The 11,622-nt window shown below is 45.5% G+C and overlaps 1 protein-coding gene across 3 annotated transcripts in view; it reads left to right on the plus strand.

Moving 5' to 3' along the window:
• CHST10 (carbohydrate sulfotransferase 10) overlaps positions 1–11,622 on the plus strand; it is a 30,629-nt gene that overhangs the window by 16,861 nt on the left and 2,146 nt on the right. For 2 of the 3 annotated variants that reach the window (XM_047853505.1, XM_047853506.1), the window contains 3 exons: positions 2,170–2,261; positions 7,703–7,937; positions 10,090–10,195. In XM_047853505.1, coding sequence (XP_047709461.1) covers positions 2,170–2,261; positions 7,703–7,937; positions 10,090–10,195 — 433 coding nt within the window. Of the gene's footprint in view, positions 1–2,169; positions 2,262–2,531; positions 2,661–7,702; positions 7,938–10,089; positions 10,196–11,622 lie in introns of those variants that run through there. The other variant, XM_047853507.1, reaches the window with a different exon arrangement.

Below are 11,622 nucleotides of genomic sequence, written 5' to 3' on the forward strand. Positions count from 1 at the left end.
TGTGCACATGTTGCTATTAATGACCCAAGAGGAGTAGGTTTTGAGTATTTTTTAAAACTGAAATAAATGTCCCTTTGTTGATGCTGTGTTATGCTGATTTTTGTACTTTTTTGGTATCTACTTTTTCTCTCTAATTACGTTTTTAGGCTTTGCAAAATTTTTTTTAATGTTTACTTAGAGAGAAAGAGCATGCTTGCATGAACAGGGGAGAGGCAGAGAGAGGAATAGAGAGAATCCCAAGCAGGCTCCACACTCAGTGCAGAACCTGACTTGGAGGCTTGATCTCATGACCACGAGATCACGACCTGGGCTGTTACCAAGAGTTGGACACTTAATTCACTGAGCCACCCAGTGCCCCTAGACTTTGCAAAATTTTGGAAGCAAATGTTTCTTTGATTGTAAAGATCTAAAAATTATCTTCAAATTCTACTCAAAGGTTTCCCCCAAATCAGTTTTTTTGTAAATTATTACTCTGGACTAGCATTTTGTAAGATTCGTCTGGTCTAATCTCACTTTCCATGAATTTTTAAACTAATATGTAAATACTGACTTGACTGCTAACTTGGTTTTTTTCTAATTACCCTTTAATTTTGAGATCACTGTAGAGTCATATGCAGTTGTAAGAATGCAGAGTTCTGTGTACCCTTTACTCAGTTTACCCCAGTGGTAACATTCCAGAACCACAGTGCAGAGTTACAGTCACAATGTTGACAGTGATACAGTCAAGATGCAGAACATCGCCATCACCACAAGGATCCCTGGGTTGCCATTTTATAGCCACACCTCCCTCCCTCTCCCTGTCTCCCATCCCTGGCCCCACCCCCCTTGAAAACCACTAATCTATTCTCCATAATTTAAGAATGTTATGTACAGTATGTGACCTTTTGGTTTTAGCTTTTTTTTATTCAACATAATTTTCTGGAGATTCATCCAACTTTAGTTGGGTGTATCAATACTTTGTTCCTTTTTATTGATGAGTTATATTCCATGGTATGGATGCACCACTGTTTGTTATCCATATACCTGTTGAAGGACATCTGGGTTTTTTTTCCATTTTGGGGCTTTACAAATGAAGTTTCTATAAACATTTGTATATAGGTTTTTGTGTGGATATAAATCTTCATTTCTCTGGGATAAAAGTCCACGAATGCGATTGCTAGGTCACATGGTAGTTAAATGCCTAGGTTTTTTGTTTTTCTTTGTCTCTCTCTCTCTCTCTCTCTCTCTTTTTTTTTTCTTTTTTGTTTTAGGGGTAGGGAGGGGCAAAGGGAGAGAGAGTATTAAGCAGGCTCCATGCCCAGTGTGGAGTCTGACTTGGGGCTTGATCCCACAACCATGAAATCGTGACCTGAGCCGAAATCAAGAGTTGGATGCTCAACCAACTGAGTCACCCAAGCACCGTGCTTAGTTTCTAAAGAAACTGCCAAACTGTTTTCTAGAGTTCCTATGCCATTTTACATTCCCACCAGCCATGTAAATTAGTCAGTGTTTCTACGGCCTCATTATCATTTGGAGTTTTCACTGTTTTTTATTTTAGCCATTTTGATAGGTCTGTAGTGGTATCTCATTGTGGTTTCCATTTGTATTTGCCTGCTGGCTAATGACCTTGAGTAGCTCTTCATGTGTTTATTTGCCATTTGTAGATCCTCTTCAGTAAAATGCCAGTTCATGTCTTACCCATTTTTTAATTGGATTTTTTTTTTGTCTGCAGAGTTTTGAGAATTCTTTACATATTCCAGATACTAGTCCATCGTCAGATATTTGATCTGCAAATATCTGCCCCCAGTATGTAGCTTGTCTTTCCATCCCCTTCATAGGGGTTTTTGCAAAGCAAAAGTTTTTTCGGTGAGAGTCAGTTTATCAGGTTTTCCAAAGATTTTCTCCTATGTTTTCTTCAAAGTTTTATTACATTTAATTGCTGATCCATTTTGCATTCATTCTCGAGTAAAGTGTGAGGTTCAGGGAAAGGTTCATTTTTTTGGTCTATAGATGTCCAGTTGCCGGAGCATCGTTTGTTGAAAGGCCTCTCCTCCATCGAACTGATTTTGTACCTGTGTCCAATGTCAGTTGGCATATTTGTGGGGGCCTCTTTGTGGGGCCTCTTTCTGTCTCGCTGATGTGTGTGTCTGTTCCTCCATAAGAATATGCTTTAACCTCTCTGTCTCCTAGCATACAGTGCGAAACAGGAATTTCTGTTGCTGACAGCTGTGCCAGATGTGGGGAAGTTACCTGGAGAGAAGCACTTTCCTGAGGAACTGAAGGTGGGCACAGCAAGGCAGAGGGCAATGAGGAGCAGAGCTGCTTCTCTCCAGTTTCACTGTGGTGTCTTCTTTCCACCCGCTGTGGCCCCATTGGGTCCACCTGTCGCATGGGAACCAGCCTCCCCTCTGTGCTCATGTCAGCTGGTTTCCTCTAACCATCACTTTCTGGTTCATAGTTGTGACTTCTGTTACTTCTGCACCTTTCTGCTCATCTTTTTTAGCTTCTCTTTGGAGGTGGCATGGTCACATCTATTTTTATGTTCCTCACAGTGCTTTGTACATCATGGATCCTCTGTAAATGTTGATTGTGTTGAATTCCTGACCAGCTGAGAAGGAGCCTTGGCAGGGGAATGGAGGATGTTGGGCAAGATCAGGAGAAAACCAAGACAATGGGAAAAGGTCTCTGACCCAGAATCCTGGAACTTTAAAGTTAGGAGGGGGTATTGGACCAAGGAGCAGCTAATCTCCCCTCCAAGCACGATGGATAAGAGAACCGAGTTTAGGGAAAAGGCTAATCATCCCGAATCATCTGGGCATTAGTGGCAGAGCCCAAGGCTGCCGACTTCTACTCAGCACTCTTCTTGCTTGACATTTTGTCTCCCAAGTCTTTCTCCTCAAGCTCCTTTTACACAAAACTTCCTAATCGTTCCCCAGCCAAGATGAGGAGCATACTCTTGAGATCCCCTCTTACTTCCTAACACCCATTCCGTGGTTTGGTTTGCAGTTATGCCAAAAGAAATGAAATGGGTAGACCGAGCTAGAAGACATTTATCAGCCCAGAATTTAACCATAGAGAAGGAGACAGTTCCTGTCCTTGATTTGCACAAGAAGGACAACAGATTAGAACCTGACAAAGTCTAGAAAGTGTGCACCTGGTTAGAGTGAAGTACTTTTGGAGTTTACAGGTTGTAGGACACTGATTGATTCGTCCAGTCTGCAGAACTCCCTGAAGCAGACCTGGAATGTTGCTTTTAGGTTGAGGCATTTCCAGGGCAAGGGAAGAGAGTGGATGGACCACAGAGACAGGAAACCAGAGAAACCTGAAGGAAATAGGAGAGTGGCCTTAATAGAAGGGGGTAAGGAAATAAATGTTTAGTTACTGACATCAGTAATGACACAGAGGTGGGGTAAGAGTTTCACAAGAGAAATGCAGTGCTCTGAGACCAGGGTGCTGCTAGGATGCTGTGACTTGAAAAAAACAGAAGTGACCTTCCTGGGGGGTGGCACTCTTAGGGGACAGAGGAACACACTTCCTGCAAAGGCTGTTGGCCTGCAGGACTAATTGTGGTTGGAAATACTGCACCAGAACATGCCTTGCAGTTCACAGAAGACTTTACTGAGTTTTAATCTTACCCGTCCTCAAAAACAGCCCTCTGAGCCGTAAGTATTTTTATTCTCATTTTGCATTTGGAAAGTGTGAGGCTCAAGGAACAGAGCCAGTGAATCAGGGACAGCAGGTAGTGGGCGGGGACTTTCAGCTACATGTCCCCTGTCCCCTGCACTTTCTCGCATCAAGGGGTGTGAGGGAGTGGGGAACAGTGGTCAGACTCAGTGCTCTGAGACCAAGAGTTATTATGTTAAACTCAGCAATGTCTTCCCAAAAGAAAGGTGACTTCTAAAGGTGATCAGGTTGTGTAGCTCACCTTTAAAAGTTTATTTTGCACAGTTGTCGAGTGAATATTTTGTACATCTGAAACTAATACAATGTTGTATGTTGGTTATACTTCCAATTTTTAAAAACTGCAAAAGAACGTTTATTTTGTGCTAAATATAGCTGAATATTTGAATGGAAAATAATGTCAGTCATTAAAATTGGTTTAGTGTAGTTGCAAAGGAAGAAAACAGAAAACCATGCCAGTCCATAAGCACCATTGAATGAGCAGTTTTCTTCCTTTATATTTAATGCTTAAGCTTGAAGAAAAGCAAATTTGAAAAGGAGGAAGATTTTCTCAAGATTTTCTTGAGAACTTGTTTGGAGGTGCTGCCCTGCGATGCATTGGTATTGAGTGTCATCCGTGATCCAGGTTAGATCTGAGGTTTAAAGCAATTGGAATAGAGTGAGGAGAGGAGACAGAGACTGTGTCAATAAGTAAGCAAGAGTTGGGGTCAGGGAGGGAATGAGGTTAAATTAGACTCCATTTATGAAAGCACAAAGGGCCAGGGTGGTGGGCTCGTGCCCGTGCTCCCTAGGGAGGAAGACAGGTCCCTGGGAAGGATCAGAGCTGGGTAAGTCTGCAGGTGCCCACTCTCACTTCTAGAATGTCTTGACCTCAAGAAGTAGCCATTAGGAATTCCCAAGACACTCTTCCCTTCACCAGGGAAACCCAGGAAATTCAATCAAACCTGTGAGAAGGGATGTCAGGGAGTTTGGTTATGGCAGATCCATGAGGGAAAGCAGAGAACTGGTGTGGTGGGGTGGAATCCTCTGTTACAGTCTTTCCAGTGTGTTCTCATGTGTTTTGGAAGGCTATATCTCTCTCCCACATTTTACACCTGACTTAGTCCCAGGGGAGGACTCGTTGTTACAGCAGCCTCATAAATGATTGCTTTGGAAACCTAGTTCATTTTAACAGATAAAAGGCCATTTTGGTCCATTCAATAAAGTTAATTTAGGGGACCATCTGATTTGAATTCTTGGAAGAAGTTCTGTGTAACTTAAAAGGAATGAATAGACAATAAACAGCAACAGAAACATTTCAAAATGCTGAGGAAAAGAGCCACAGTGGAGGTGGCCAAAGGAGTGGGGTTGGCAGAAACAGACTCTTTATTCAGAACTGCCTTTCAGAATGCTTCTTGGGAAGTCAGGAGATCTCTGTGGGCAGACATTCTACCATGATGTGAACAGGGAGGGGGTAATAAGTCACTGAGGACAGGGTGTCACTGAACTGCTGGCATATTCCCTCTGCCTGCTCTGTCTTCCTCATCTCCTACCCCCCAACACACACTCAGGGCGTATACACCCTCATGTACATGGACAGTGCCATATATTCTTACTCAGCTGAGGCTTTCCCCGTGTCTCCACAGAACACTGAAACCAGCCAAACACAGTAAAGACTTGATAAATACTCATCAAACAGTTGACTCTCCTGAGTGACGGAGCAGTAGAATTTTGAATCGAGTGTTAACAAAAGCCATTTTCTGTTATAGATATTCTGTTAGGTTCTAAAGCGGTCCCCAAAAGTGTATGTCATAATTTGGAACTTGAGCTTTTTCATCTTTTTTGTTTTTTTAAGTCCACTTGCTCTTAAGAAGGAAAGTCAAATGAACCCATTTTGCGTCTGCTTTCCTTGCCAACCATACTGACTCATATCTGATTTATTGGGCAGTGGAAAGGCCCTGTGGCCAATTCAGGAAATGTCTAGAAATAGTTGTTGTCATTCTGTAGAAAAGGGGAGGAAGGAAAGAAGAAAAGGGTTCATAGCTGGTAAGAAAGGGACAGGCCAGCCCTGGAAAGAAATTCAGGGGGATCTGGCAGAGTTGTGGCGTTTAGTTAGTGAAGATCATGCTGAAGAAAGACAAAAATGTGCTGTTTGCAGAGCTACCTTTGGATACATAAAGTAACCCAGATGTGGTAGAAACCCAACCACAGAGGACTTGGACCAGTTTTCTAGAACCTCTTAGAAGTCTTTATAGGTGCTTCCCCCACCAGGCAATAGTTTTAACTCATCTTTTTTATGAAGAAGTAAGTTATGTTCATTTTGTATTTTAAGGAAGTAGCCAGCATTAAAAGGAAAAAGCATCAGCTACGGTCCATCACAATCCATGGCTCTCTTCAGTTACTACCAGAAGTTTTATTATATTTCCTTTTTAAAAAACATTCATTGAGGTATAACACCTGTATGGTGTAAAACTACATTTCCTGAATGACAAGCACATGGTTATGTGTCTTAACCTGCGTTGAAGGAGAGGGGGCGGGCTCTGCACCCTAGTGGTGTGAGTAGTGTGGGAAGTGTAGCCGCTGTGAGCAAATGATGGAGCACACATCAGCACTAGTTTCTGCTCGAAGGAGTCCTCGCACCTGGTGGGAAGATCCATGTGAGCTGTGGGGCGAAGTCTGATCCCAAAACCCCTGCCCACCTCCTAACCTAGGCCTCCTAACCTAAAATGACTTTCTCCCTCTGTTGCACATGGGCCTAATCCCTGCCCCCGTGTCCTGAGGAAAAAAAAGACATTTTCTGAACAGGATTACAGATGGCTCCCTGCCTTCCAGGCAAATCAGGCGCAAGACCCACGCTGACCTATCCTGGCAAAATTTGTAACGTGCTGGAACATGACAGAAAAAAAATCCTACAGGCACCCAGGTATTAAAAATGGGTTGCCTGCAAAGAGTGGCAGTCAGGTGGGCCGCACGTGCACCTCCCTGCAGCCATCAGTGCCAGCCTGAGGTGTCGTAGGGATGGTTTTCACCCTCAAGTCACACTCTGTGTGTGAAGGCTACAGAGGAACTGTCCTAGCTACACACAGACTGGGAATGATACTGTTTCTGAGAGGAGAAACTACTGAGAGACCTACTCCAGATAACTCGGAGGTGAACAAAACAAACGCTTCCGAATCCAGACGGCATACAATAAAAAAAAACAGCAGCCACAGCGACCTGGTGCAGCTTGCATCCCAACCTCAGAGGCCCAGCCAGAGGCTGTGCCTGCAGCGGTTCCCGTGGTCCTGGGCTGGTCGTGGGCTGCCAGCGCGCCCACTTCGCTTGCTCCCAGGCCCGCTTTCCCGGCAGCCGGGGGGACCTCTGGACCCATGCTCACGCGGATGCATTCACCGGGTGGGAGGACGTGCCCCGACACCTGCCCTCAGTGGCCACGCTTTGGGTACAGCTGACACCGCTACCGTGCAGAACTCATCCCCTTTGTTTAAACCACGGTACAGGGAAGCTTAACTGCGTGCTTGTCACGGAGGAGGTGGAGTAATGGCTTTTGCATTTTTAAAACACACTGAATGAGTTAATTTAGTTAATAATTTAATCATGAATTTTAATTAAACTTTTACTAGTATACCAGAGGGTCTTCAAAATAGCCAGCACGTGTGTTGATGACTGGTCCTTAGGTACAGTTCACATACGTACACTCAGAATTGAGTGGAAGGAAGTGCTAGGGAGCAGGAAGGGGGCAGAAACTGGCCTTCACTAAGATCCCTGAATGCAAAGTACCCTGCGTGTCCAAGAAGCTATGGGCCACAGTGCCTGCCATCAGCTAAGTGTCGGTGGCTCACCCACTGCTGCCTCCTAAGTCTGTCCAAGCTGAGGAGGAAGAAGCAACTTCATGTCTCTGCTGAGCTTTGGTCTGGCACATCCACGTAGCCTGAATCCCGTGAAAGTGAATGGTATCTACAGAGCTCTGCTCTTCCTGTGAGGTCAGGGGGCAGGGCCTCCCCGGTGGCTTCTATTTTCTATTAACAAGGCCCTTGTGCCTCTTTTGCCTCCTTGTTACTTGCAGCCGACCGGGAAAGTGCTTTCAGATAGCCGGCTTGTTCAACCCCTGGTCTATATGGAGCGCCTGGAACTCATCAGAAATGTCTGCAGGGATGAAGCCCTGAAGAATCTCTCACACACTGCAGTATCCAAGTTTGTCCTGGACCGGATATTTGTCTGTGACAAGCACAAGATTCTTTTCTGCCAGACTCCTAAAGTGGGCAACACCCAGTGGAAGAAGGTGCTGATCGTGTTAAACGGTGCGTGCAGCGCCTGGTGGATGTGTGTGGTCAGTGGACAGCAGGGTTTGGCTCGGGAGGGGCACTGTGGCCTGGGCAGGGGAGACGGAGGAGGACTGCAGGAAGGAGCTAAGGGAAGGGACAGTTGTCCTGGAGGGGCTGGTAACCTTGTAGTCAGTTCTCTGTTGTTTTCCCTGTTGAAGTTGTACTTTAAAAGTTGGTGGTTTAAAAGTTTTAGATACTGAGGTTTTCAAAGGGCCCTGCCTACGGCCAGAATCTCCTCACTTTCCACAGCGGAATCCCTGTCTCAGGCAGCCTGCCTACCCCCAGGTTGACCCCTTTTCTTCTCTTCAGATACGTTGCCTTGCTTCTCAGCTGTTGCTAGTTCTGTCCTGGTAAGTCGAGGCTCCACACTCACTGCCCTCCCAGCTGTCCCTCTGTAGTGGGAGGGCCTGCACCCATGCCTGGGAGGGCTGCCCCCTTCACCCACAGATGAGGTGTTCTGTGCCGCTTGGGTAGAAAGAAAGCATCTCCATTTTACCCTGAGCTTCCATAGTCAGAGGATTCAATTGACTTGCTTCAGGAAATCGGATCTTTATTTGGAAACAAATTAGATCATTGAAAAGTGACCTCATACATTACAGGTTTTGATTACTCACTACTCTTTTCAGATATCATGTTTGCCTAAACTCCAATTACCTTGAGTAGGTCCAAGATAAATATGGGCTCTGTTAAATTCAGCTTCAAAAGGAAATAATTCCAGGACCAGGAATCAGCCCTCAGAGCACTGTGGGAGGTGGCCCTGGGGTCTCTGTCCTCTAGCCCACATCTCCTGCTGTCCTCAGAGTTGTTGGTCATTTGGCCTTTTCATGGTTGTTTGGGGGAGAAAAGGGAGACACTTGCTTCATTTTATAGTGTTTGATTAATGTGCTTCTTGAGTCGACAGAATGTTTGATTTTTGACATCAAAGATTGAGGTTACAAATCAAATTTAAAACAATAATTACACAAACGTCTCACAAATCTGCCAGCACAGTGCAAAGCATCAGACTCTAAAGAAGTAAACACCAATTTACAAGGGCAGGATAAAAATGGGGGCAGGTATGCCAGGCCATAAGATAGAGGATGGTTCCGGTGGCTGTCTTCAGTGGTCCCTGGAGACACCTGCCTGGGGACAAGTACTTGAGCAGGTCCCGGCACACATCCTCAGAGCTGGTTCTTTCATTGTCCCCTCAAGAGCAGACGTTCATCTTGCTCATTTTATGGTCATCCAAAGCACTTTGTGCAGAGTTCTGGACTGGCACTGACATATCTGGAGAAGGTATAAGTCAAACAGACAAGGCAGTGGCCACTGCCTAGATGGCCCGACAGATCCTTCCCTGCTGGACTCCAACACAAGAGGATTAACACAAATAAGGATGGAAGGTTTGCAGAGGCCTGGCTGGAACCTTCATGGATAATGACATTTTGTTTCCATTTGGCTAAATAGAGAAAAGAATGAAAAACCTACTCAGTCCACCAGGCTGAGGACGGAGTGTACTCAAGGTTCCTGCTCTGCCTTCTTAAACCCTCCTTGTCCTCCTTGTCCCTTGCTTCAGATATATCACACTGCTCCCACAACAGTGGCCAGGTTTTCCTAGCACCAGTCAGCTTTGCCACTTTCCAGTCTGGGACATGGTGAGGTTGCCTAGGAACCACCTTAGGCCTGGGGATGTGGGACTGGGAGAGCCAAGCCCATTGGGAGTAATGGGCTCCCCCCCACCCCGGCCCCCGACAGGGCCTCAGGCACCAGTATGTTTCACAGTGCCACTCCTCTGGCTTTTCCCCCCAGTTTCAGAGTAGAATGAGTACTGCTTGTTTTAGGAATTCTGTATGCATACAGGGATCTTTTTTAAATGTCAGATTTAACCTAATTTAGGTGTGCTGCCAGGAGTAGGTATTGGCAGTGTCCCTCCCCTTATCCCCCCCACCCCCAACTCATCTATTGGCTTATGGATTACCAGAAGCTTTTCTTCACTCTCTCCTCTTGGCACAGCAGTTGGAATTCAAAGACGTAAACTGAGATTTAGGGGATGGACTTGTGGGGAACATGGGGCCCAAGTTAAGAAACCAAGCATCCTCCTTTACAGGTAGCACTGAGGTGGCCAACCTGTACTCCCTTGTTTCCTTACCAGGGGCCTTTCCTTCCATTGAGGAGATCCCTGAAAATGTGGTTCATGACCACGAGAAGAATGGCCTCCCTCGTCTCTCTTCCTTCAGTGATGCAGAAATTCAGAAGCGGTAGGAGAGGTTCCTAAGGGGAGGGGGATTTTTGTAAAATCCAAGGCCCAGTTCCCTCCTTACCATGCGTATCAAACTGCTCTGAGGACTACTGGGGGCTTTTGGTTTACTTGGGTGAGAGGCCACTGAGCATATGCTCAGGGTTCAGTGCATTTAAAGTCACAAACCTTTATGAGAATTTCACAATGTTTTCTCCACTCTTACCTTCCTGCGGTCCATTAAAACAAAGGTTACATAATTTTCTTAGTAGAAATGAGTAGTTGTCTTTGTTCTGCTTCAGTCCTGTTAAATTTTATGGATTCCTTACTTAATAGAACCTTTATGTCACAGGAAAGGGATTTGCATTACAGGGATTCCCACTTAGTTTTTCATTTTCTTCCAAAGGTATTACACCTGCTTCTGTCGTAGCTGCCCTAAGGAGAGGGGTGGGGGATGGACCTGACATAGGCAGAGAGAGACAGACCTCACTCACCACAGCAAGGATGGAGACTGGGCATTTTAAAAATCACTTAGCTAGTGAATTGAAAATTTCTTTTTAGGGGCACCTGGGTGGCTCCGTCAGTTAAACGTCCAACTTCAGCTCAGGTCATGATCTCATGGTTCGGGAGTTCGAGCCTGGAGCCTACTTTGGATGCTGTGTGTGTGTCTCTCTCTCTCTCTCTCTCTCTCTCTCTCTCTCTCTCTCTCCCCCACTTGTGCTTGCTCTCTCTCTCAAAAGTAAATAAACATTACAAAAATTTTTTTTTAAATTTCTTTTCATTAGCCAAGAAATGACCCCATAAAACAAAGCTTAAAAGGAATCAGAATGTGTAAGCAGCAAATAAATGTCAGGGCACCAAATGAACTCTGACCTCCCTTACTTTTCAGCCACTTGATTTTCATTGCTTCTGGCATTGTTTGGTCTTTCCAGTTTGCACAAAACCTGTAGAATGCAGGTGTTAAATGCCAGATCAGAGAGCCTCCTGGGTAAGGGTGTCTTGCTATCCACCTAAGCACTGATCTCATGGGAGCTTTTGTGAGAAAAGAGGAGTTCAAGTGTGCAGAGCACTGAGCGCAGTTTCCGGCATGGAGTAAGCACCGTAATTACATCAGTGGCCGATGCTGTCATTGCTCCATCAGCACCATTACAGGCCCATCATGCTGCCACCACTGCACCACCCCCGTCACTATTGGCAGCTCCCCTGGGCCGCCTTCCTGCCAGCTGGAGCCTGCAGCCGTGTTCCCCACTTCTCTTACCTGTCCCCTGCTCTGGCTGTCCTTCCCCTGGCAGTTGTGAATTGACTCTATACAGATGGACCCTAAAGTAACTTTCTCTGGCCTCTGCTATTCCTGTCTCACTCAGGGTTCCTGGCCTTGTCAGTTCTCTGCCCAACAAGACTTTTAAATGTCCTTGAAGTTTTGGAATATTCAAATATCTATTCAGATAA

The sequence above is a fragment of the Prionailurus viverrinus genome, chromosome A3 (assembly GCF_022837055.1).
Source record: "Prionailurus viverrinus isolate Anna chromosome A3, UM_Priviv_1.0, whole genome shotgun sequence".
Classification (NCBI taxonomy): domain Eukaryota; kingdom Metazoa; phylum Chordata; class Mammalia; order Carnivora; family Felidae; genus Prionailurus; species Prionailurus viverrinus.